General features: G+C 40.1%; 1 protein-coding gene across 5 annotated transcripts in view; it reads right to left on the bottom strand.

The window, feature by feature from the left end:
- Positions 1-24,222, bottom strand: part of UNC79 (unc-79 homolog, NALCN channel complex subunit) — a 122,278-nt gene extending 98,056 nt beyond the window's left edge. For all 5 annotated transcript variants that reach the window (XM_072865331.1, XM_072865332.1, XM_072865333.1 and 2 more), the window contains exons 1-9: positions 24,072-24,222; positions 18,369-18,489; positions 12,396-12,700; positions 8,841-9,011; positions 5,777-5,869; positions 4,404-4,459; positions 3,632-3,761; positions 2,018-2,082; positions 87-175 (exon numbers count right to left, since the gene is read on the bottom strand). In XM_072865331.1, the coding sequence (XP_072721432.1) occupies positions 87-175; positions 2,018-2,082; positions 3,632-3,761; positions 4,404-4,459; positions 5,777-5,869; positions 8,841-9,011; positions 12,396-12,700; positions 18,369-18,489; positions 24,072-24,093 (1,052 nt within the window). In that variant the 5' untranslated portion in view covers positions 24,094-24,222. The remainder of the gene's footprint in view (positions 1-86; positions 176-2,017; positions 2,083-3,631; positions 3,762-4,403; positions 4,460-5,776; positions 5,870-8,840; positions 9,012-12,395; positions 12,701-18,368; positions 18,490-24,071) is intronic.
- Between the last annotated feature and the right edge of the window lie 1,223 nt (positions 24,223-25,445).

Here is a 25,445-nt window from a genome sequence, read left to right as displayed (position 1 = left end):
TCATACTGAAATAAAGCATAACTCCAGACTTCTGAACTCTGGAGTCTGACTATACCTGATCATTTCCCAGCTCTTAGTTTACCTACCCTGCAATTCTCTGGCTGCATTCTTCACAAAGATATAGGGGAGGTGGCTTATCACCCAAAGCCACAGACAAGGATGGGTCAATGCACATCTGAAACACAGAGAAGGAAAATAATTAACACCTCTGTTCATTGAAGTTCACTAAGAAAGTTCAACACATTAATGCTAGGATATACAACATAACACAGCTTTGATATGTGTTGAGAGCATTTAGTATTCTGAAAGACGGTACTCAGCATCTGGCAGTACAGGATCTCAAATTATTTCTAACAAAGAGAGGGTTGTAACTGAAAATGAGAGCCTATGGGAAGAGAACAGGACATATTTCAATATCAGTATTATCACTCTCTGAAAGACAAGTATATTTTGTGTTACACATTTACATTGCATAGTCATGACAAACTTACTTTTTTTTTTCCAAAGAGATAGTCACTTAGAGGACCCATTGCTTAGGACAAGGTAATGTAAGTCTAGATTTTTCTCTCTCAGTAACACCTCTTCCAGCAAAATCTAATTTTCAGTCATCACAGTTGTTAACTATACAGCACAATTCCAGTGACAGAATGAAGACTATCGGCCCACAGTTCCCTTGGCAACATAGGTTCAAACTGTGTCTTGCATTAGCTTTTATCCTTCCACATTAGTTGGTTACAGACAACTGTTACAGTTACAGTTAACAGCCAGTTACATACATATTTGTTTAAGTGTTTTGTAGTATTTAAGGAAAAGCTGAACAGTATATATACACAATATCTTAACCACTTAAATCAAGATGTTTCTTACTCCATTCAAATGCAAGATCTTATTTATAAAGACAAATGCCTCTTTGAATGTTTCTCATCTTTGTTAACCAAATTTACATTCATCTACCCAAGAGACAACAGGCTGCATTTTTCTGAGTGATGGCTGATCAAGACTGGTTCTGTCAAAGTTAAGCTAAGAGATCATTCAAAAATATTCAGGTATTTCATCTGCAAAGCTTGGAACTGTAAATGTCATTGATATTTTGCTCTAATCAGTGATTAGTCTGAATCTAGTGATCACTACAACATGAAGCAACACCTTCCAGCTTTTTTCCCTATGAAAAGGGATCAGGGAGAATGACTGGAGTGGGCAGGAAAGTGGTCCCTTGCAGGACTTGTGAATGTCACCATTATGCCCTATCAGTATCATAGCCTGTGGAAAAGGCTCACTGAAGAACTGTTTGACTAATGTAATTATGTTAGTATATGACTTGATGCCAGGAAAATTGGTTGTATCTACATATTTAACTAGATACAAATCTAATTAATTAGTACACCTAACTGTAGTATGCTCTGGACTTGGGATGCTGTTCTTGCCTCTGCCATCAAATTGCGCTATGATCCTGGTCAAGCCATTTTACTTTGTTACCTTGCACGTAAACAGGAAAGATAATAATTTACCTCCCTCAAAGAGGGCTGTAGAAGAGGTAAGTAAAGCTTTGTTGCTATTTGCTTTAGGACACAGTCCAAGCAAAGGACCACAATCAGAGTAGGTGCATTGTATGACCTCAATCAAGATACCAAGGTGAATATGTACCTATGTAACTGACATAATGTTTCCTGTATATAGTAATATTTGTGCACATATTTACAAACATATATGTGTTCAGGAAAATATTTACATGGATTAGCCATGAGCCAGCTTAGAATTTTATAAAGTGCTCTGCAACCATCCTCATGTTCAATACCAAGACTTGGCCCACAGCAGTTGGAGCAAATATCCCATCTTGCTTTAGGCAGCCAAAGAACATATTCACAAAGTTCTGGCCCCCTTGGTCTCAACAGGCTTTGCTGTTCTCTTAGCTCCTGCTCTTGGTCACCTGCACACAACTAGAGCATATGGCTGGGGTCAAAGCACAACCTCCCATCCCCCAGATAGTTGGGTCTGACCCCTGAATAAAAAGCAGTACCTTCACAGCAGGTTTGTTAATCGCATTATGGCATTCAATGTGCTGGCAATGAATAGGATTCCAGGCTGCAAAACCAAAACACAGCTGATTAATAAATGGAGAAAATACATTTATATTATTTGTGTCTAGCGGTATTAACTGAGAACAAGATCCTCTTGTACTAAGTACTATACAAATACGAGAGAAGACCTAGCCATTCCTCAGGAAGCTTAATAATTACAATAAACCACCTAGAATATATATGCCTACTGACTTATTTGGGATATAATTATGAAATGAACCATGAACTCAGCGAAGAAATGGAAAAAGTAAGACGCAGACATCCCCATCGTAGACACTTCCTGATCTCACCAACAGCTTGAATTAATTAATTATCTTTCCACTCCAGGAGCAGGATGGTAGGAGTAGCTGAGTAAATTCAGTAACATTCCCAGGCAAAATGAAAACACAGCTATGATGAAGGAAAAATAGTCCAGCCACAGAAAGAGCCTTAGCTTTGTAATGACAAGAAGTAAACAACAAAGGTATGTTCAAGTGCCATCACTTGGATGCTATACGGGATGCCCCTAGGTCAAAATGCCATGCAACTGCAGATAATACTCATCCCATTCTGGGACACATTAACAGAAACTTTATATATAGGAAAATTATTCCAGTCTGCCCAGCGCTAGTAACAGTTCAGATGGCGTATCATGCTTAGTTTACGGACCTGCTTGCATGAAAGAAGTGATGCAGAGCAGCACAAGAAGAATGATTTTTAAAAAAAGTCAAGAAAATCTATCAAGCCTTCAAGGGAAGGCTTTAGAACAGATCAAACGTATCAGGAACATTCAGGACGTACTTGAGTTGGTCTAGGGGGTCTTCAAGGTCTCTTCCAATCCTTCATTTTTGTTATTTAAAATGTCGCATTCTGGTCCAGAAATTTTAAAAGTGAACAAAACATATCCCATATGACAGAGATTATTTGAAACAGGTTGAGACAGGCAAGCAGGAAAAGCAAGTCATGAATTGCTGCTGGACAGTCCCCACCATAGAAGCACAATCCCATCAGTGTCACTGGGGAGTCCAGTGGACAGAGGACTTTGTACCATCCGCCTACTCAGCTCCAGCTGCATTGCTGTCTTTGTCTCTCATTTTCACCCTATAGTCAACCTTGAGAACTTATCCATTATACTGACTGCACCTGACATCACTTTATTTTTTTTGACAGTAACAGCCAGATAAGGAGTCTTAGCAACAGCAAGAGTGATAGCAGCTGGCACAACAAAAGCAACCAAAGCAATAATTGAAAGGAACATAAGCCAGAACCCTTGTGAAGCCAAGAAGGCAGTTTCACAGACCATTTGGAACACTGTATTTATTTCTTCTCCTGTTCTGGTTTAGTTAGTATTGGGAGTAACACAATATATTTACTAGCCACGATCACAGTTTTTATTTTTCATAACATCTTTTGAAAATACAGAGAAACGGATATTGTATATATTTATGAAAGTACCAACTTATCGAACAAAAGATTTCAAAATACATCGCGGAACTGTAAACATGTGACATTAACACACTTATGATCATCTCCTTTATATTTATTTTGGCCTATACAAAAACAGCTGCACTGACCTGTGTACTGCAGTCCTCTGTACTCACTGATCGCCCCAGGGGGTTTTAAATTGGGCCAATAGTGAAATAACATTTGTACGGCTGGAGGTTTAACTTGAGACGGTCCATAGGCTATCACATATAGCAAATCCTAAGGAAAGACACATACAAAATGTTTATTTTGCAAGGTAAAAAACCACAATTCAATATATATTACTTCTGTTCAAAGATACCTGAACACACAAAATATGTATATTTTATTCCCTAGCAAACATCCTTTGTATGCTCTTACAAGTAGATTAGATGACTAACTTCAACAATATGTTCACAATTGGCTTCCGAGTTTGATCGGAGCATCCAATGGTTACTGCCCACCCCCATAGTATACTAACATATAGCAAATGAAACCTCTGTATAGCCATGGAGCGAAGAGGTGTGATATAGATAAATAAGTGGATCCAGATTAGATTCAGGCTAAGACAATACTCACAAATAGTCATCATAAAAGTTCAGTCCCACATGAATGAGGAGATTGGTTGTTAGTGAAATGTCTGCTAATTGGAGCCACAACCACATAGTATTTGGGAAATGGAGCTCTGTTCTACAAAACGTGGAGCTGCTTCTTTAAACTAAAAATCAGAAGGGCCTTCTTCTCCATAATCAGAAGGAGGATTGGATATAAAGAGAATTTGTAACTTCTTGGCACACATTCAGTTCAATTTTCAAGCCATCTGGTTTTCATTACTATCCAAATACAGTCATTTCCATAAAGCATATATGATCATAAACTTACTTTCCATACTTCTTGCTTATATTTCATGAGGCATTCCAACAATTGGCAGTGATACACTGACAGAGAAAAGACAGTATAGACATAATACTGAAATGGAAATTCAAGTTACAGAAGTGACATAATTAGCTGATTGGCTTTGCTTTGTCCGTCCAAAACTCTATACCTCATTTAATTACTTCTTATTTTAAAGGGTTTGCTGAAGAATCATTGCCCTGAGAGTCATCACAAAATATGAGAAATTAAATATTAGTAACTTGTTTCTGTCAAGAAATGCAGTAAGATGAGTATTATGAGTGTACAGCTTTTTGCACAGCAATGGAGATCTTTTTCAAACACATCTAGTTTAAGAATACCTGCTAATTCACTTAAACTTTGTCCCTCTGGCACAGTGTAAAGCTGTAAATGGGTATCTTGTCATTCCTCTTGAGGCAGTAATGGAAGTCACATGTAACAATACATTATTCCCGTGTATACCAAAGGCTATAGGATCCACTCTGCATCAAACTAACATGAGAGCCAAACAAACTACTTTACTTGTTTGACTTCCCAAAAACCACAGGGCAACATTTTCCTCAGATGGCTGGAACATGGAATTCACAAACAAAAATAGAACACTTCATGAAAAAAACTAACTTGTGAGAGTAGCTTTTAAAAATGGTGTGCTGATTTTATTTACCTCTGTGAACTACGTTAGCATGATGTGACACTTCTCATGCACATACTGCAGTGTGGGGTTCCACCCCACACACACCATCTACCCATCTACATAAAACGGGAGATAGTTGACTATCGTAATGTCATGTAACAGCTCCCTCAGGTTAAATTTTGTTTCAATTTGGCTATGTGATCCCACCGATTTAACTAGGACTGCGTCACAGTGAGAGAGAATAGCCTTGTGTTTAGATACTTATAACTACATTTACATTCATTATAGTTCTGTTGAGCCTGCAGCCAGCATTACCTGTCATCTTTAAAAAATAGTATCAGTTGTGAACTTGGTGGGATATGAATCATAGTATAAGACAAACTGTTACTATGAATTTCTGTAGTCAAAGTTAGTGGTGATTTCTCTCCAACACTGATGTTATATATCAACACTATTTTCTGATATCAAGCAAGAGTAGATCAGAGCCTCCAATCCTGAGCTGAATGCTATTTCTTCATCACAATGAGATCTCTTATCTCCATAACAATTACTTCAAGCATGAGGCTCAGAAATTCCAGTTTTGACTAAAATCACTTATTTTTCATCCTGTGTTGGATAGCAAGACAGATTTTTCCCATCATCTGAACTTTTCTGATTGCATTTGACACAGTACTTCATGACTCATAGTTTTAGAGAGAATGATACCATGTTGCATGTTTACACATACCTGGGTTCGATGTGTACTGCATTGCAATCATTAGCATTGATGATGCAGACAGATTGACATGTGCTGGAACACCTTCTCTTTTTGAGGATCCCACTTGAAAGAAAGGAAAAAAAAAAAAAAAAAGAAAACATTTTCTATTGTATAACAAGGAAAATTAGGCGAGAATAGCATGTAACTGATTCCAACTGATGCAAATAAAATTCCTAAGGTACCATATCATTAAAATAAACCAAACAAAAAAACCCTAAAAAACTAGAAACATTCTGTATTGGAGGGGGTGAAACCCCTTTTCTGCTGGAAGAGAAAGATGACTAAGAATATGGTATTGCTTCACAGAGAGCACACCTGGTTTTCCACATCAGGAGAATTTCATTCTCAGAGCTGCATTAACCAAAGACAGTGATCTTCTCAGGCACTTGCCTTCAGAACCCAGAGACTGGTCAAAACAATGTCACTTGTATAGTCAAGTGCACCTAGGGCTTGGATTGTAGGAAAGATAAGGAGGAAGTGGAGGGTAAAGAAACAAGAAAAAATGTAAAGCCTGCTCTTGAGATATACTGATGAAGCGTTGGGGTTGGTGGTAGCTGCTGGCTGTTGGTGTATGGCACAGATTACTCCTCAGGGAGCACAGGGTATGAGTTCAAGTTATAGTTACATATGAGAAAAATTAGTCCCCCTTGTTATGCGAACTGTGCTAAGATAATGATAAACAGTAGCACTGAAGTGTAGCTAAGCTGTTGTAACTTTGACTTCACACATAAAGTGGCTAGAGTTCCTTCTGGTCTCCTACGAAGTGGTTACTATTAAATGGTATACTTGGAAAGACCTTGCAGAGTGTAGCTGTTTATTTGCTGAACTATAACACAGCAATATGGCTTTGAAGGCAACCTCCTACACAGAGATGTGGTATGTATCTTCCCCATCCTCACTCACAGCACTTTCCCAAGCCTGGCTGCCAGGACCCAAATACCAAGCATTTGGGATAGAAGCACAGAACTGTAGCTACCAGTTCAGTGAGATGCTTTCATCCCTCCCATCTGGCTCTCCAGCTGCTTACACAATCTCTTGCATCCTCCTTTTCAGTTTGATTCAAAGCTGAACACTAGGGGAAGGAAAGGTTCAGCACTTGCCTTGTAAAGAGGCGGATCATTCCAGGTGGGGAAAGACTAGGACACTAATTAAAAGAGCACTCGACAGGAAAAGGAGGGAAGGGAAAATGGAGAATTTTTCTCTTCTATCTGGTACATCTCCACATGACCCAACATTACTATGGCTCTCTTCATTGCACTTCATTGATTCTTTTTTTAATCTCATCCACACACATAAGAGCCCCAAATTATTACAGTAAGGTCTATTTGTATGGATTGAAATTGCAAAACACTCAGCAGCTCTAACTTGGCAATTAAAATGCGGCCATCAGCAGAAAAGTAGGACACAGTACTAGCAGCCAAATTTAAAGAGCAGCAGACTGGTTTCATACAGAGATCTAACCAAAACTGTTTGAGGAAAAAGGCAGCATGACAAAGGTTGCTCCCATGCTGTACATGGATGCAGTCTCTGCCAAGGGCAGTTGGGGAATAGTATTGATAAAGTAAACCAAGGATTTGGCTCAATCAGTTCTTTTGGAGAACAGTTTTACAGATCTGAAGACAGGAAAGGATAAGTCACCCACATCAGCTGTTCTTTAACAAGTAACAGTAATGGAAGGAGTTTAATGCAACATTCCATTCTTAACCCAACGAGGACCTATTGCACATATCTATGAAATATATTTTAGTAATTTTCATTTGCATACTGTTATTAGACCTGTCAAAGGTAACAGAGAAAACATCATTGCAATGTCTTACAAGGGACTGTTTTACACAACTGAAGTATAGAAGAGTTAAGGGATTTCTCCAAGATCTCTGACTGATAGAGCCAGAAAATGTAGGTGATAAATTTCCATAAAATCTTAATCTCAAAACACTGGACCATGCTTCTTTCCATGTTCTAACAGCATCTTCTACATGCTTAAATGATACCAGTGTTGATCTCTACAAAGTTGTTCACGTTTTTCCATAAAGGTCTGGAATACAGATAAGGAGACATTCTCACAGAATCATGGGATGGTTGATGTTAGAAGGACCTCTGGAGATCATCTTGTCCAACCCCCCTGCTCAAACAAAGGCCAACCAGAGCAGCTACTCAGGACCTTGTCCAGTTGTGTTTTGAACATCTGCTAGGATGGAGAATCTGCAACCCCTCTGTCAAACTGTTCCAGTGCTTGATTACCCACACAGTAAAAGGCTTGTGGTTAAAACTGACTTTTAATATTGATCCTAATGCTTCCATCCGCAGAATATGGTTAAATTTCTCACTGCTATTGAAATCCCATCAAGCTTTTTATCAGGTACATAGACGAGCATTCAGAACACACCTCAGGATTCACATTCAGCAGGGATTATGAACTTATGTAATCATGTGACACCCTCAGTGGGGAAAGAAAAAAGAAAGAAAGAGGAAAAAAAGGCAGGCACTGTCACATTCAGTCTTAACACTTATGGACAGGAGACACTACAGACACAGCTATTTAGTACAGAACTTAAAGAGAAAATGCCGAGAAGAGAGGGAAGGAGAAAAATCAGAAATTCATCACATCATTACATTTAGAAGAGTAATTCTTGTACATTCAGATTTAGTCCAGATGCAAAAATTACACATGTTGCTATAGCATCTATCATTTCAGGAGTAGTTTGTCCATTGATTCTGTATTCAAAACTCCCACTGCTGGCACTGAAAGTTCTACGAGTCTGAAAACAGTGTGTTTCTTAAAGAAGCTAAATTTCACCCTTTAAATGAAGGAAGAATTCACACAGCAACAGAGCATAATAAATAAATAAAAATTATAGAATTATTTCCCTTTGAAAAATAGTCACATGGAATTATTTTACATATATACATACAGTAGACTGATGTCCCATTACAATTCTATGACAGATCAAACTTTGACTCCTACAGTCTGATACTATTATAGCAGTGCACCATGTTTTCTGAGACATAACAATCTAGAATGAGTTCTACTTACATATAGCCATAGGCAGAAAAGATGTGCTGAGATACTCTATAATATCCTTGTGCAGAAATGGAGGAAAGGTAGCTAGTGTTGAAATCATTGTATAGGGTAAAGTACTCAAAATATCATCATTGAGAAAAGGAAGTAAGCATGTTGTAGTGTAAAAAATTGATTGCCCAAGATCTGTTGAATAAAATGAAATAAATACAGAATCATTACAATGAAAAAATAATTATGACTATGCACTTTTTAGTTTACAAAACTATTAAAAAAATTACATTTAAATTCATGTTTTCCCCTCAAAGTAATTTGGAAAGTAAATCACTATAGACAAGAGACTTCACCCATCATTTTTAAGCCTCTCCTAAAATAGAGGAAAACAGCTGTTCAACAGTACTCAGAAGAGTTTGGAGGGAATATGAATACTACAGCCAGTAAAATCATTGATTAAAATCAATGTTGATTTTAATCATATAGTGATTAACATACAGTGGCCTGCATTTAAGCAGAGATGTTATTAGAATCAGAATTTGGCCTGCTTTTGCAAAAAGCATTCTAGTCTTTATCAGCCACAGAAAAATAAGATTTTGATCTTAATTACCCTCAAGAGAGCTGTAAAGTACCCCCCACATAGAGACTACAGGAAGTATCACTGTATTTTTCAAACAACATGTGATTAAAATATGGATCTCATTTTCCTGGGAAGCCATTGAGGCCAAAAATGGCCAAGGCTTAAAAGGAAAGGAATATTTATCAAGAATTTCCATACTTACTCTAATTAATTATACCACAACACTTTGAAAGGGATACTTAAGAAATGTGCAACATTTCAAGATCCAAAGGGAAGGGATAGGTTATTGTGTATTTGGCCACTACGGCATCTTCCAAATGAGGAATTGAGCTGGGGCAAATAACCCCGAGAAAGTTTACGGCACTCAACAAACGCCAAGTTTGAACCTGTATGATGAACCCAATATATCATAAGGCCTTTCACCTGCATGAGGGATTCCTTTTGTTACTTACTTTGTAACATACTTTGTTACTTAAGTATGTTACACAGGCCTTGAGTCTCATCTGTACAACTAGGATGATTTAAAACTGCCTCCGTAAAGTGCTCAGAGAGCTATAGCTGTAAACATCATGAGTCATAGTAAGAATTAAAATTAGCACTCCATTTCAGTGGTTCTGGCAAGGGTCTAACCATACCCTTAATGCTAGAGAGTGTTTCTCTCTTGCAATACGTATTTAGCAGCTAAGCATGGAGAGTTGTGTATAATCTGATTGGACCAAAGCTCAGGACCGCCTAGTGCACCAGTTGTACTTACCCAAACAACATTGATTGTTCTGATAAAAAAAAATATATTTCTTTTAGTCAAATGCTAAGCTGAGGGAGAAATAAATAACAAGTTGTATTGCAAAATTTAATTCTCCGTACACAGAACCATAGAAAATAGCAAGTGACCTCCCCTTGCCCCAAGCATGAGTCAACCAAATCAGTCCTGGCAGATATTTATCTAAACCTTTCTTAAAAATCTGCAAGACAGTTCACTCCTTCTCCTGGCAATTCATCCTAACCATCTTTAACATAAAAAGGCTTTCTTTTTTTTTTACATTTCCATTGCTGCAGTTTAAGCCTATAACTTCTTATCCTCATCAACTGTAACCACAGATAGTTTGGTTTAGTTTATTTCTCCTCACAGCAACCTCTACATATTTGTTTATGATAATCATGTCTCCCTTCCATTTTTCTCTAAGCTAGACAAACTAAGTTCTTTCTGTTTTTCCTCACTGTTCACATTTTCTAGACCTCAAACCATTCTTGTTTCTTTTTCCTGGACTCCTCCCAAATGGTCCATGTCTTTCTTGAAGCCAGATGGACAAATCTGAAAATTTTACTCCAGCTGAGGCCTTGCTAGGGCTGTTAGAATGATAAACAAAATGCTTTGGGTGTCTCATACACAAAACACCTGTTTACATATTGCTAGAATAACATTAATATATTAGTGACTTATGGGCTGCCTCTGATGTACTGTAACACCCACATCTCTGCAGTACGGCTTTCAAGCTAGTATTTCCCCCATTTCATTTCTGCCTTTGATTTTTCCTGCTTAAACGTAATATTTTACATTTCTCCTTTGAAGATGTTTCAAAACAGAATGCAATCTGCCAAGATTGTTTTGAATCGGCTGTCTTTCACACAAAGGACATGCTATTCACCATGTTGATAACCCCTGCAAATCAAAGTGCTCTCTCGCTTCTATCAGTAAAAAAAGTAAGTAAAAAAATTAAAATATTTAATAACACTAGACCCAGCAGAGACTCCTGTAAGATTCCCACTTGGTATACCCTTCCAGCTGACAAGAGCCACTGGTAATTACTCCTGGAGTGTTTTCCTCACTCAAGTGGGGACCGTATGTCCCAGATTGCCTACTAGGATGTCAAGTGACACAGCAATAAAAGCCTGACTAAGGACAGGAAAACCCCACCAGGAGAGTCATTCTGCTGTCATAAAAGGAAATTATGTTTGCTCAGTGTTACTTGTTCTTTAGAGGTCTCCATTGGTTGTTAATTATCACCATGTTATCTATTTACAAAAAGACTGTTTTGATAATTAACTCCACCATTTCTAGAAATTTAAGCTAAGTCGACAAGTCTATAATTTGCTAGGAGCCTAGTGCAGTAGTCTGATTCAAAACATGCTGCTGCCAACTCAAAAGGAATTCAGCATTTAACAGGAACAACTTTCCTCCTCAAGAATTTCAGCAGTGTATTAGATTGACAACAATCTTCCTATACTGAACTATATAAGTAATACACCCTGATACCATGGTGAAAATTAATATTTGGCTTATGTAACATCGGGAGAACACTGGGTTCCTGAATCCCAGTATGGAAAGCCACAGACTAACAAGCCAGACATACGCAGAACTTCAGGGAAAACAATATAAATACAACACAGTCACAAAAAATCTTGTGATTAACTAAATCAAAACATAAGAAAATACGTCTTTTCTGTAAGTCAGACAGAGATATTGCTATCTTTTTACCCAGGAATATTTTAAAGCCATCTCAAATCACCATTACCATGGTTTTTCTTCAACTAAATGTATACTGTGTTCTATTTAGAGATGGACCTTCACCAAAACACTCAATCTGCATATTCATTATAGGCCAGATATCCATTTGCAAGCAATCTGTGCCTTTTTAAGAGAGCCACGCCAAAAAGACCAGTCTGAAGATATCCCAGCAGATTCAAATTCAAAATCCAGATTTTTTTAGACCCATCTGTATTATTTTTGTTACATACCATTGTATTTTATTTACATACCACCAGCATATCACTAAAAATCAGACAACCTCAGAATTCAAACCCAAATCCACAGTTAGCAAAAAAACATCTTTTATTTAAGAAAGTCAAACCAAACACTTGGATATAAACGCATCCCAGGAGATTGAATTCCAGATCCAGGTCAGTTTAGGCCCATCTCTTCTACTGCATTTATGCATCATTCATGGATTCACAGCACTGAAGTTAAGCGTACTGGAAGGGTTCAAGGGCCTGCTTACCATGTTGACCATGTTGTAGCAAGGGAACTAGATCCAGCAGTGTCACCAGTGTCACGTAAAGTCCTTGATAGTCCAAAGATGGGTAGTCTGATAACTGAGCATCACGACTTTGCTGGCCACGTTCAGATGGAGCATCTCGCAGGACGCTGTAAAGGAGGGAGCGAGTAACAGTAGGGTTGATGGAACTGACCTGTGGTCTTAGAGATGGGGTGAGTGGGAATGGCACAGGAAAAAGACACATGGTCATGGGCACTGTCAAATTGGAGGCATCTTGATTCTCCTTCTTCCCTGTGCGGGACAAAATGCTGTTGGGGGGACAAAGAAAAAAAAGAGACAACAAAGACACAAAGAACAGCACATTACATTGAAATGACACTATAAAACAAATAATAAAACACCAGATACCTCCCACATAAGATGCAATCGCTACCAAAACCAGTGTGTCTACAAATCTAGCAACCATTCACTTTCATGCTTCAAGATAAGAGAATTAAAAATTGACATCTAGGAAAATTTCATTGCATCTCATGTGTTATCTGGTTCATAAGGAGCAAAAATATAAAAATGCATGTTTCAGTGCCCTACCCATGTTTCACAGTTAAGAAAAACTCTGAGAATTAAAAGTGTTTGCTATGGAAAAATAGCTGTGTCAAAATAGGCTGGTATTTTGCTCCGAGATTTTGAGGATTTTGAGATATTTCCCCCCCACACAATCTTTTGAACCAACTGACTGAAAACATGCAAAACATAGGTGTGGCACTTGCAGAAACATGTTTCAGCAAAGAATAAACATGTGTGTTTGTTAAGATAGTCTTAAAAATCACATGTTTATTGCATTAAAATAATGTCTGTATGTATTTTATGATACTGTTTCATGACCACTCACTCAGTATCATTTGAGATAATGAAGTTTAAACAGGCACATGGATTTAGAAATAATATAATATTTCTAAAATGTTAACTAAACTACATTTGGAAAAGTTATAAAATAATATATAGTAGATGGTCTTTAGCATATGTTTGTGAGCTAATGATAATGGTTGTTTATGTGTGTTTTTAATTTTGCCCATGTTTAGGGAGGAAACATTTTACTTTATGAATACAAACACTCCTTGGGTAAATAGTTACTTTCAAAAATCTAAGGGCTAAGCAAGCAAGACCAATTATGTAACTGCAGATCAGACAGTATGTTACCATACATTCCTGCTGTTACTTACGTTATTATTCAACAAAACTCACTATAAACTAAAGGAGAGATAATTTCAAAAAATAAAAAGGATTTAGTGGGAATCAAAATAGAGGCTATACGTCAACCAGCTTGTTATGCCGTTTTAAGAATGTTGTAAACATGTTAATCTAATTTATTAAAAAAAATAAAACCCACTATTTTAAATAGAAATAAATTGTCACTTAAGCAGTGTTATATTTTAGTTATCAGGCAATTATAGGATTAGTTCATAATCTTCATATGTGCCTATAAAATATAATACACTTTTAAATATGTTAAACCACACACAATGCTTTTTTTTTTTTAAAGCACTTTTTGCACCTCTTAGTGGTTGGGATTTCCAAAAGCAGCTGCTGTTGGTTTAACTCTGTTCCCAAAGTCAGTGTTAAAACTCATAAAAGACAAGTCAGTGTCATTAAAATTTTCACTGACTAATGAAGAGCAGAGTTACGTCAAGAGGGAGCACTTCTGGAAACCTCTGTCCTCTTTAACAGTAGAGAAATCCCTATCGTATAATCACCTTAGCACAGATATATCTTACCTCACAAGTCAATTCAACAATTTACACAAGTAAGCTAAACTCTCGCTAAGGTGCTTATAAGAGAAGGTGTCACTCATTTGCGATACATATAAAACACTTTTACAAGTACAGTTCTATGCCAAGTGGCTACTATCACATCACACTTGCAGTCAGAGATGACAGACATAGTCTGTTTTAAGAAACTACATACTTTTTTATTTTCCTGTTTTATTGTTCCTTACATATTTGGCAGATTATTTTGGTTTCTGTTACCCAATGTCCAGTACAAGAAACGTGGTGACTGTCATGACAGTGTTTATGAAATCATATCAGAAAATCACCTAAGATCTAGTATGACTTTAAAAAACAAGTGATCAGAGTGGTGATTCCTTTTTAATTTGCTTGGTGTTCATTTGCCGTACTTTGCAGCTCATGTTTAGAGCCATGAAGGTACTAAATTATATTCCTTCCCTGTCTACCAACAGATGATACCAATTACCCATCCCTTTACTTGCCAACACATCACTTCAAGCGCACTTATTCCAGAAAGCGTATTACTGTATTAATTAATCCTTGCTTTGGAAAGTGTAAGGCAGTGATGGAGAGCTTACAGTCTAGGCTTCCCTTCCTTTTAACACAGAGCTATGGCCCACCTATGGATTAGAGGCCAAAGCACACCACCTTGTATCTTGATCAGGGCATCCTTCTGTTCACTTCAGGAACAGCAATGAGACCATATCTAAATTCCAGCTGCAACCACCCCAAATTTAGGGGGAAAAAAAAAAAAAAAAAAACCAAAAACTTTCAGACCCAGGCTTTTGCCTGACCCATATGTTTTAAAAGCAATAAACAGAAGAGCCAAAACTGAAAATCTAGGAAGTCCCCTAAGACCAAGATACAATGATTACAGTTTTTTCCTGTTTGTGTTCAAACAAGTACTGAGAACTTGGAGTGTCTGCAGATCATAACTCCATACTGAACTTGCTCCATGACAAGTGACAAAGCTACCAGGGCTTGTTTCAAGATTTGTACATCTTTGCTGCAAACCTATCCCAAAATTACTGCCTTCCAGGAAAGGTTTCCTAAAATGCATACAAGAGAATTGCATCTCACCAAGGCAGCAAAACAAGCTTGGCCATTAATTAGCCACTGGGCATTTATAACTATTCCTTATGTAAAACATTTTACTTAGAAATACATATGGAGAATTTTCTCCAAGAAAATGTGAAAGAATGTGCTGTTCTGCAAGGTGTTTATTAAGTCTTAGATCATTCCTCAAATGAGGGAGAAAACACTGAAAATGAGCAGGGCATGAAACAAATTCATGCTGTAATGTAAAGAAATGCTTTTGCCCAAAGAGAAAATTAAGGAAGAACTAAATGAATCAATGTGCTATGCATTGTGTATGGTGATTTTATGTGATGTTTGTTCATAGAAATAAGGAATTTAATTTTTTCAGACATTACACATCTGTTCCCCCCACCCCTGAGCTTGTGATTTATTGAGGCTATGTACAGAGCAAAGGAGCAAATTAATCCCTCGTGCAATCCAACTATAGCTAGCAGAATGACACCAGATATGAATGTGATCCAAAACAGTGGGCTTGCCCCACTGAAAAGAACACAGTCAACGTGTCCATAACATGGAAAGGTAAAAAGTATAATAAACTGTAAAAGCTACACCTGTAAAACCCAACCATCATATGGAATTTCTCTGACTAATCACTATTCCTCCATTATTCCTTTGACTACGTATGTTCATCAAGAAATGTTTATCTTAAAAAATTCAGCTGCAAAGAGAGTACACATCAAACTGGGAAATATTTTTTAAAGCTATTCTAAAATAGTAGATGATCACAAGCAAACTACTGGGAAGACCAGATCCAAAACCTCCAGAAATCAATAGGCATTCTTGCTACTGTTTGATCAGTATTCTCTTAGCAGCCCAAATTCATTGCATATGCTCTGTCTCAAGCTAGAAAGATTATTCTCCACCATGTACTTCTACCATTGATGTTAAACCTTGTACAATGGAGTTTCAGTGTAGGAGGCAGAAAGAAGACTCAGCATGCAAAATATTCAAAGAAATTTCTGAACACACTCTTCAGAAAGGTTCTTAACCAGTCTGTTTAGTTTTAGGGTAAATCTTGCAGAGATCTGCACACAGGGGGTGGGAGTTTCCTTCTTTCCATCTGCCACACTAAATACAGGGTGTGTTTTGTTTGCTTTTTTATCCAGCTTCTTTCTTAGTATCAGCAAATGTATAAACTTACACTGGTTCAATGACAGCACTCAGGCTTTGACCCACAGTTGAAATTCCCCAGTTACGGGGATTTAGAAAGTGGATTTGACCCTGCTAAGTATCAGAACTCAGTCCACTTAAATTTAGATCCAAGTCCTGGCTTCAATTTCTGGTGCCCTTTCAGCTCTAAGGCTGATCAGATCCCAGATCATGAAGAACAAAGCTATTTGTGTAGGCCTGCGTATCAGATATGAGTATCACTTCTGCCCCATAAGGTTCAGCAACAACAGGATTTTGGTTCAGTCCCATTCTGAACATGAAATAAAGAAATGGCGTTGCTCAATTGTGCAATTGCTGCCCTGATTTCTTATCTGCTCTCATAGTTGGTAAGTATAAAGCTTTTTCAGTAAGCCCAGAAACATCACTGTTCATGAAGTATGAATAATTTGTCACACAGGACATGCTAGCTGTACTGCTTAGAAAGATGAAGCCAACAGGGTGGTATAAAGACACTTTCTTTAAGCAGCAGACTCTAAATCCATCCTGTCCCAATGGACTTCTGCCCAAAAAGAAACAAATCTCATTATAACACTTGGTAGTTACAGCTAAGAGAGAAAATGTTCAGAATCAAGTCCAATTTTCTTGCTTTAACAGCTTAAAGGCCCACAGCATTTAAGTAGAGGCTGTTTTGTCATACAGAATGTTACTTAAATGTGATTTAAGTGTGTGTGTTGTGCAAAGAATCCATCAAAACAGCCTGATGTGGGAACAGAGCCACATTTCAAAGGTATCTTCAGTGACTCTTTGAATAGTTTTTTCTCCCTGCTGCAATATAATGAGACAAAATTTAATTTATCAATCTCAGGAAAAAAGCCCTACTCATTGTCATAAGTTTCTTCAACACTCTAAATGATGAGGGAAACGAATTTCACAGTGGTTAAACAATTCTACTCTTGAAATTTTCAAAACAGGAAGTTTTTAAGTTTGCAGTGAACAGGTGTTCCACTGATGATGAGTATTTGTTTATGTATCTTTCCTTCTCATAAAAAAGGTCAAGAATTTTGATACATCCCACACACTTTAAATGAATGTTAGAATGAACTACTGTCATCCTTTCAGGTTTAAATTCTTGCTTCTCAACTTGTATACATCATAGGGGTATGTGTACAAATATACGGGTTAATTGTATTTTGTTAATGCTTCCTCATTAAATAAGGCAAACAGCTGTATTTCCAAACAAGCTTCTGACCGCAGGGTCAATCTTTCCAGATACAAATCAGGAAGCTATGCATAGAAATTTAGCTTTAACTGCATTTAACTAATTAAGTCTCACAATTTTTCCTATCTTTCTATCAAGACAAGGGGTAGTATTTCCTATTCAAAATGTATTCTGTAATCATACGGTATTTAGTACTATATATTATTACTAAATATTGCACTAAATCAAAACCCCAGGTCAGAACAATCCTGACCTGTTGTTGCCATCCAAATCCAGATCTGTATACAAACTTCGTGTCTACTTGTACTGTTATAAGGGACTGAACCAGAACCCAAACCTGACAGCCAGCTGAACTATGGCACAGTAAGAACCTAGTTCTGCCCGTCTGGCTCATTGCTCTAGGATCCTGAGGTACCAGGACTGTCACGGAGGTCATGAGTACACACGTCTAAAACTCTATAGGTCACAAACTCCTTTCTTCACAAGTTCAGCATGTTTGTGCATTCAGCTAAGTCTTAGGAGGGCCAAGCAAATGTGTAATCAACCAAGTTTATTTTAGAATCAGCCACTCAATAAGCAGCTCAACTGGGCAAATTGGGCAACAGCCACAGAAGAGATTAATTCATACCATTCCTTTCTTAAATTATGCTCTGACTCTTTTTGGCTGAGCATTGACCCATTAAATCTTGCAACCAATTCGAAGTCAATCAATACCCCCTTACAATTCTTTAGCTTTTTTCTTCAAGAGCATCAGTTAAAACTTACCTTAATAACGTCTGAGAAAAGTATTTCAGAGTATTTGCAATGTCAGTTCCAGAGGGCACAGGGTAAATGTTGTGAAGAACCCGGTTGTGGTATTCCTGAAGGTAACGGATTTTGGAAGCAACTACATAAAAGACAAAAAACAAACACAAAAACTTTCATTTAGGTTTTTTGCAGACTTTGACAGAATCGTGTCTGTTCCTACCATTTCTAATTATTTTTTTATTTAAGAACTAAACTGTAAAAAAAAGAAAATTCTTTACATTCCTTCTATTTTGACTGAATAAATTGAATACTCCAGTGCAAGAGTGCCAAGGGGAAGCCACAGAAGTGAATGCCTGCATCTGTATTAGACCAACTTAGTGCTAGTGAATTAAAAAAAAACACCAATAAACAAAATAAAACAAAAAACTGAACTTCTGTGTCTCCAAGGATCTCAACATTCATTTATAATGAATGAGTCATTGGATCACAGGAGGTTCATGTGAGATGGATAAATATTTCTACAGCCAAAGCAGAGATAAAAGCTAAGACAGAGAGAGCTGACGTGATTTACTTCAGGACATACATTTACTTTATGCAATGAACTAAAGATATGACAAGATCTGTGCTGTTTATTTAAGTGTCTTAGGAAGTCTGATCAAGCAGGTAAGGGGATTTCAAAGAGCAGCAGGAGCTCTACACCTTTACTGAAACCATTTTGTTTGTTTGTTTTAGAAATAATAGTGGGTTTATTTTCTAATACAGATCCTTGTTCAGTATTGGAAAAAAGTGATTACCCACCATAGTTGCAATGCCTTACCCTGCCTGTATGGCACAAGACAGTCTCATGCAGACACACTTGAGCACGCTCTGAACTCTTTTTCGCTCTGCTCAGACTAATCTCTGCTGAGAAACAGAGTGCATTGGCTGTGGCAGAGGGCTGCACCAGCTCAACTGCGCTTCCAGCTAGACTGCTCAGCAGTTGTTCATAGCTTCACTCTGTACAGACAAGGCCTCAGAGAAAGCAGAGCTGGCTGGGAACTCTTAATCATGTTAAAAGTGCACCAAGACTGTGTAACAGGCAGTTAAAAGGGAAGATGCTTCTGAATGACTTCAGCCCTTGAGCCCATGGATTACGACAGCCTTTCACTACACCAAGATATACCTTGTTCTCCTACAGGGCTCCTTCAGTGTGGAAGATAAGTTGTGCTTCCTAAATGAGCAATTAGTCAATACTTTGTTTTATTCTCATTGTCAAATGGCATTTATTAAAGAATGAATACCATTAAGTCCTCCACTGAACAGAAGGGCACTAACTTCCTGAGAGACACCCCTATGCCTCTGGCTGCTGCCGTATCTGAACATTTTGTGAGCATTCTGATTTTTTTCTATATCATTGACAAGCTGAATAAGAAGGGGTAACATTGTATCCATATTACAGAAAAAGACTGAAGGACGGACATGAAGATCAGTGTCTGCAACTGCTGTTGGAGGCTCAGCTTGAGATACTGAGAGCCATTTTGCCAGAACAGACAGCAGTACGTACTGGACTTTCACGTCCAGTAAACAAAAGCATCTGTGAGCGCTCAGTCACACAACAAATGAGGTTTGACAATTTCAAGCCAGTTATCCATAAAATGAGGAACACTCAAATAATCATCAAGCGAAGAACACCGTTTGCTTGAACTGCATAACAAGAAACCCAGTCTTCCAGCACCCAACAGCCCTCATCATGATCATCTTTTCTCCTGTTTCCTGCTGTACTGACCATACCCTCCCAATTTCCACAGAAAGCAAAGCTTCTACAGACAAAAGCCTCCCTCACGATATTACCCTGCTTCATCACAGGGAGAAAGCCCATCATATGACTGAATAGGGCTGGGATCTATGGGAAAACAGCAAGTAAAAATGGAATTAGGGACACTGTCATAATGCATATGCAAAAGTAATAAACTAAGGATGCATGAGCAACTTTAATTATACTTCCTCACTTTTAAGTGTTTTACTTCACAAATTTATTTTAAGGTGATGTTAACGGATAATTAAAATCAATCACTACTTTTCTTCCTTCCCCCCAAACAACTGAAAACAGAACTTTTGTCACGTGGTATCAGATTGCCTCAGTATAGCGAGGAGCAAGTTCAGAGCCTTTCAGGCCACCACACAGGCCTGTGGCACGTGAACTGTGCTCTGCAGTAGGTTATCCCTGTGTCTGCAAGACCAGCCATAACTAGCTTCCTACACACCCCCAAAACCACTGGGGTAGTGACATTTGGTCATGATGTGTTTCACACCAGGTTACAGAAGTTTATTTTAGCAGTCCAAGACCTGTTTTCCCCTCCTTGTCCCACACCTCATTCTTTTTACCCACTATCTCAGTTTCAGTCCCAGATTTGCAGGCCAGTTTACCAGATTATTTAGAGATAGACACTTTTTTTTTTTTAAAAACTGTCATGAAGACCCCTATAAAAACTAATCTAGATTAGGTTAGATTAAGAAAGGAATTACTTCATAAATGTATTTTGTGATGCTACTTTCTCTTGCCGGGGCAAAAAGAATATGAAGCCAGGCAGATTTGCAAAGAAAACAGACCACATTTCACAGTACCCAACAAAGAACATTTCACAGCAAGATGCACAGTTTACTGTGGCTGCCATGGTTTGCTGTCAGATATCTGTAAGTGAATTGGATTAACAAAATGCCAAAGATGATGCCAGAATTCAGGTCTAGATGTATTTCAGAGAACTGTCTGCCTCTCTGCAGCTACTTACTTTCAATACAGGGTATAGGATATCCAGAATCACTTTTTTTTTTAAAATAAATAGGTTTACTTCTTTATTCTATTAATCACAATTGTCACACAATTGTATCAGGCAAAATACCAAAACAGAAAACTTATTTATAAAGCCTAAATATTAACATTAGCTTTAGGTTAAAGGTTTTAAACTGATCTCTCAGTTCTGTTTCGCAGAATGCTGACAATTTCAGCACAGCCTCCCAAAACACAAAGAACCTTCTGAAGGAAAGCTCCAGAACAAAACTTTGCCAGCTTTCAAGATACAGAATTGTGTGAATGACCCAATTTTCTGAGTTTCTGAGCACCGAGAGATACACTTTGAAAAGTGTATCTCTAAGTCACAAGTACTTAGCCATTGTCATAGGGTCATTACATAAAACAAATTTTAAAAAGAAAAAGAAAAAAGTTACTCTACTGTGCTTTGCTGGGTACCTCTCTAGGATCTACACAGACCTAACTAAACTCCCTAGCCCCCTTGTAAGCATTGACTGAATCAAGAGTGAAACCATTAGGAGTCTTTAAAGATGGTCTTGGTTGCTCCACTGTCCTGGAGGAGAACAGAGTGGGCATCAGGCATTCCCAGGACATTACTTACCACAACTAAACACCAGCTACAGCTATTTAAGGTGAAAAAGAACTAATTTCCTCTGAATACAATAGAACACCTCAGGCATGCCGTGATGAGTCAAATGATGAAAGTCACTGTCAATACTGCTGGTATGAGATGCGAGATGCATGTGGTCACAAAAAAGGGAGGCTTCTCAAGACAATTTCCCAGACTGCCATCGTTTTACCTGTTGTTCATACAACCTGCCAAAGAGCTGTGGGGTAGCCACAGATTCATGTTTAGACCAGCACCTCTTCTGTTTTAATCAGTGTGTTTCCTCACTCGTAGTGATTTGGTGCCATTCTTGGTAAAATGAGATTCATTAATGACTCATGACAACTCCTTCCTGAGACATTCTGGTTCTTGCCTGTCAGTCAATGAGGGCAGAAGCAACAACAGCAACAGTTGAAGGTTTGCCTGATAGTGATGTATGCACATCAATATAATCCTTGTCGGAGTCCATCGCCATTTGTCAAAAATTGCAGGTGAGGGAATCTTGAAGTTATGTAGAGACAAAGACATTTGGTAATGTCATAAGAACTAGTCAGGGGAGCAGCCTTGGTAAACAAAATACATTCAGTAGGTTAGAACGCACAGGATATGTCCATTAACCAAATACTCTACCTGGAGCATCATGAAAAAGAACGTTAGGAGGCAGAAAAATCTGAAACCTGGATCCCAAGTAAATCTGAAAATAGAGGGCAACAGGGACACGGCAGGGCAAGATGCAGTGTCTTGAACAGCACAAGGGGATGAAAAGAAAAAACAGCCAAGGAGAAAATATGAAAGAGAAGCTCAAACAGAGCAGACCAAAAGCATTAGGAATGGAAGAACAGAGAAGGCAGAATAGAAAAGGAAGAAAATGCCAAAGGCAGCGCTGGGACAAAAGGTGGCAGAAATTCTTCCACATGCCAGTGTGAAAGAAGCATAATTAATGTACAAGTGTCACAAGAAAGAAGAAACAATTACAGAACTCAGGTGGGGGATGGGGAAGGCAGAAAGAACAGAATGGTACAGATCCGAACATAGCACACGTTAGGGCTGTTGCACAGTCAGAACATTGTGTCTCTATTTATGAGGCCAAAAGTACATCCCTACAGCAATAAATTAGCATCCACATATTTTAATAGCAATATCATCCATCACTGTAAATAAGCAGTAAACCCTAAAGGAAAAAAATCGAAGTATTCTTTTCCTTAGATCAGTTCAACACAGGCATATATAAATACAAGGATGCTTCCCAGTGATCTGGAGGAAGGAGACAGCAAGTCTCAGCACGTGAAGTGTCAGATCACATCATGTCATCATGACAAACATCAATCCAACCTACTGGTCACAGACTGCCTGGCTCACAACCATGACACTGTATCAGGAGAGAAAGTAGCTTTGATATGGGTGACAAGCTCGACTACCCTAGTATTTTTCTTTAAGCCTCCCACCAAGGCTCTTGCACAGACACATCAGTTGTTATCAGCAGTAACAACAGTGGGGAACACTAGCATGGCCCAGCTGCTGACGTCCCAACCACCATGTCATCTGATCTTGCTCCGATCAGATCTAGCCGACATGGTGGTTAAAACGTCCGTGGCTGTGAGGAGGCATGCCAGGCCCCGGGGAAGGGGGATGGCAGCACCCGGGGGGCTCCTGCTGGGAGACTCTGGGGGCTGTGGCAGGCAGCGTGTAGGCAAGACAGTAACACCCAGTCTACATTCACTCAAAAGGTGAACAGCACAGGCAAGAATGACAGCACACCTCCCTTCTCTATCTCACAGCAAGACCACCTTCAAGATGGCAACGCATGGGTCACCTCTGGTCTCTGCAGTCGGATCTCCAGTCTCTCAGGTGGGTACATCCATTGGGACAGGGCACAGCACCAGCAGGCGAGGCAGGCTGGACCCTTCCCGCCGCGGGGCCGAGGGCCAAGCCGGCGGTCACAGCCTTAACTGAGATCCCTGATCCCTCATTTCTTCCCCTCAGGTCCCCGGCGCTGCCTTTGCACAAACACGCCGCCCCCCCAGAAGGGCCACCCCGCCACCGAGGCGCGGGGCGGGAAGGCGAGATGCTTCGGGGGCCGCCGCCACCAAGCACTCGGCGGCGGCTGAGACAGAAAGAGCCAGAATGCAGGCAGCCCCCCCTCCCCTTGCACTAGCTGCTACGCGGACGCCACATAAGGCGGGAGGAGGCCGGGCGGCGCTACCCCGCCGGGGCAACTGACAGCCGGCAGCAAGGCAGCGCCATGGGCGGGAAGGCGCCCCCGGCCGCCCGACCCCCGCTCCCCTCGGACAGGCCCCGGCCCGCACCGCCTGGCCCCGCCACTCACACTGCTCCGCCTTGGTGGACATGCTGCCGCCCCGCTCTGCCCCTTAGCCGCCGAGGAGCGGCCGCCCCCGGCCGCGGCGAAGGCGAAGGCGGCGGCGACCGCTTGGCCTCAGCACCGGTGCCGCTGCCGCAGGGCTGCGGGCCGGACAGCGGCGGGCGGGCGGGGCTGGGCGGGAACGGACTCTTAAAGGGAAAGCGCGTCTGGCGGCCGGCGGCGGGCGCGGCTGCGGAACGGGGGCGGCCTCGCAAGGGACGAGGCGGGGGGGGAGTCCGCCTGCCCGCCCGCCCGCCCGCCCCGGGGCAGCCCTGAAGCACCCGCCCCAGGCTGGGACGTTATCCCGCTTTCGGCACCGAGCTTGCCACAGCGCTGGGCCAAGAGCTGCCGGGCCGGACGATCTTGACCACGCGGGGCTTCGAGGGTGTTTGGAGCTGCGGAGGGGGCTGGTGGTGCGCACCCCCCGGCCCGCCGCCCTGCCGCTGCGGGGGGCTGCAAGAGGGAGAGCACTGAGCTAGGCCAGGGATGGCGGCATTATTGGCAGGGGTTGTTCATGGGGCCGTGTCTGTACACGCTGTTTTAGTCTTTGCTTGAAACAGGAATATTGTTTCTTTCACTGCTTCTCCTCCCCTCGACCCCCTGGGCTCCTGCTGTGTACCTCAGTCAGGTGCCTCTGGCCGAGTATCCCCACTTGTTCCCATGGTGTGCCAAGCATCTCGGGGATGGTCCTGCCGTTATCTGCCCTTCCCCGAAGAGAGGAAGCCCTAATGTCCCCTCTCGGTCACCAGTCCCCAGCTATGGTTACTGCCCCAGGCACCATCAGTGCAGGACGAAGGTGGGATGGAAAGACCAGTCGTGGTGGGAGTACAGTAATAACAATATAATTGAAATCACTATGCATTTGCTCTGAGAGAAATTATTTCACCAGTGTGTGTCCTGTCAGCTTCCCCAGCATCCTGTCTTGGCCTTACCAGGTCTCAGAAATGAACGGCTAGCTATGAGTCTCTTCTCTGAAACTTTCCGTAACAGTTTTTCAGATCCTCACACTTCTGAGAAAGGTATGTGCAAGCAGTAGTATTTCATCAGCCAGGGCATGGGAGCCTTGATGTTTATAGATAAAAAGCCAGTTGCGACATACTCCCCTCAAAAGGCTGGGCTGTGTTAGATGAATAGGCCTGCGGCAGCCAAAGACAACCATGCTGTGGAGGTGGAGGGAAATAGGTATGTTTTATTATTCATCATGCAAGGCAGTGCATCCAAATTACTGCTGCCCTGATTCGGGGATGATGCACATTCCATGCCGGGAACTGCAGTGAAGGGGCAGATGCTGTTCACTGGTATTTAACAGGTTGGCTTTTTTTCTCAAAGCAATCTTCTAAA

The sequence above is a fragment of the Ciconia boyciana genome, chromosome 6 (genome assembly GCF_034638445.1).
Source record: "Ciconia boyciana chromosome 6, ASM3463844v1, whole genome shotgun sequence".
Classification (NCBI taxonomy): domain Eukaryota; kingdom Metazoa; phylum Chordata; class Aves; order Ciconiiformes; family Ciconiidae; genus Ciconia; species Ciconia boyciana.
This window is presented reverse-complemented; position numbering and strand designations above follow the sequence as displayed.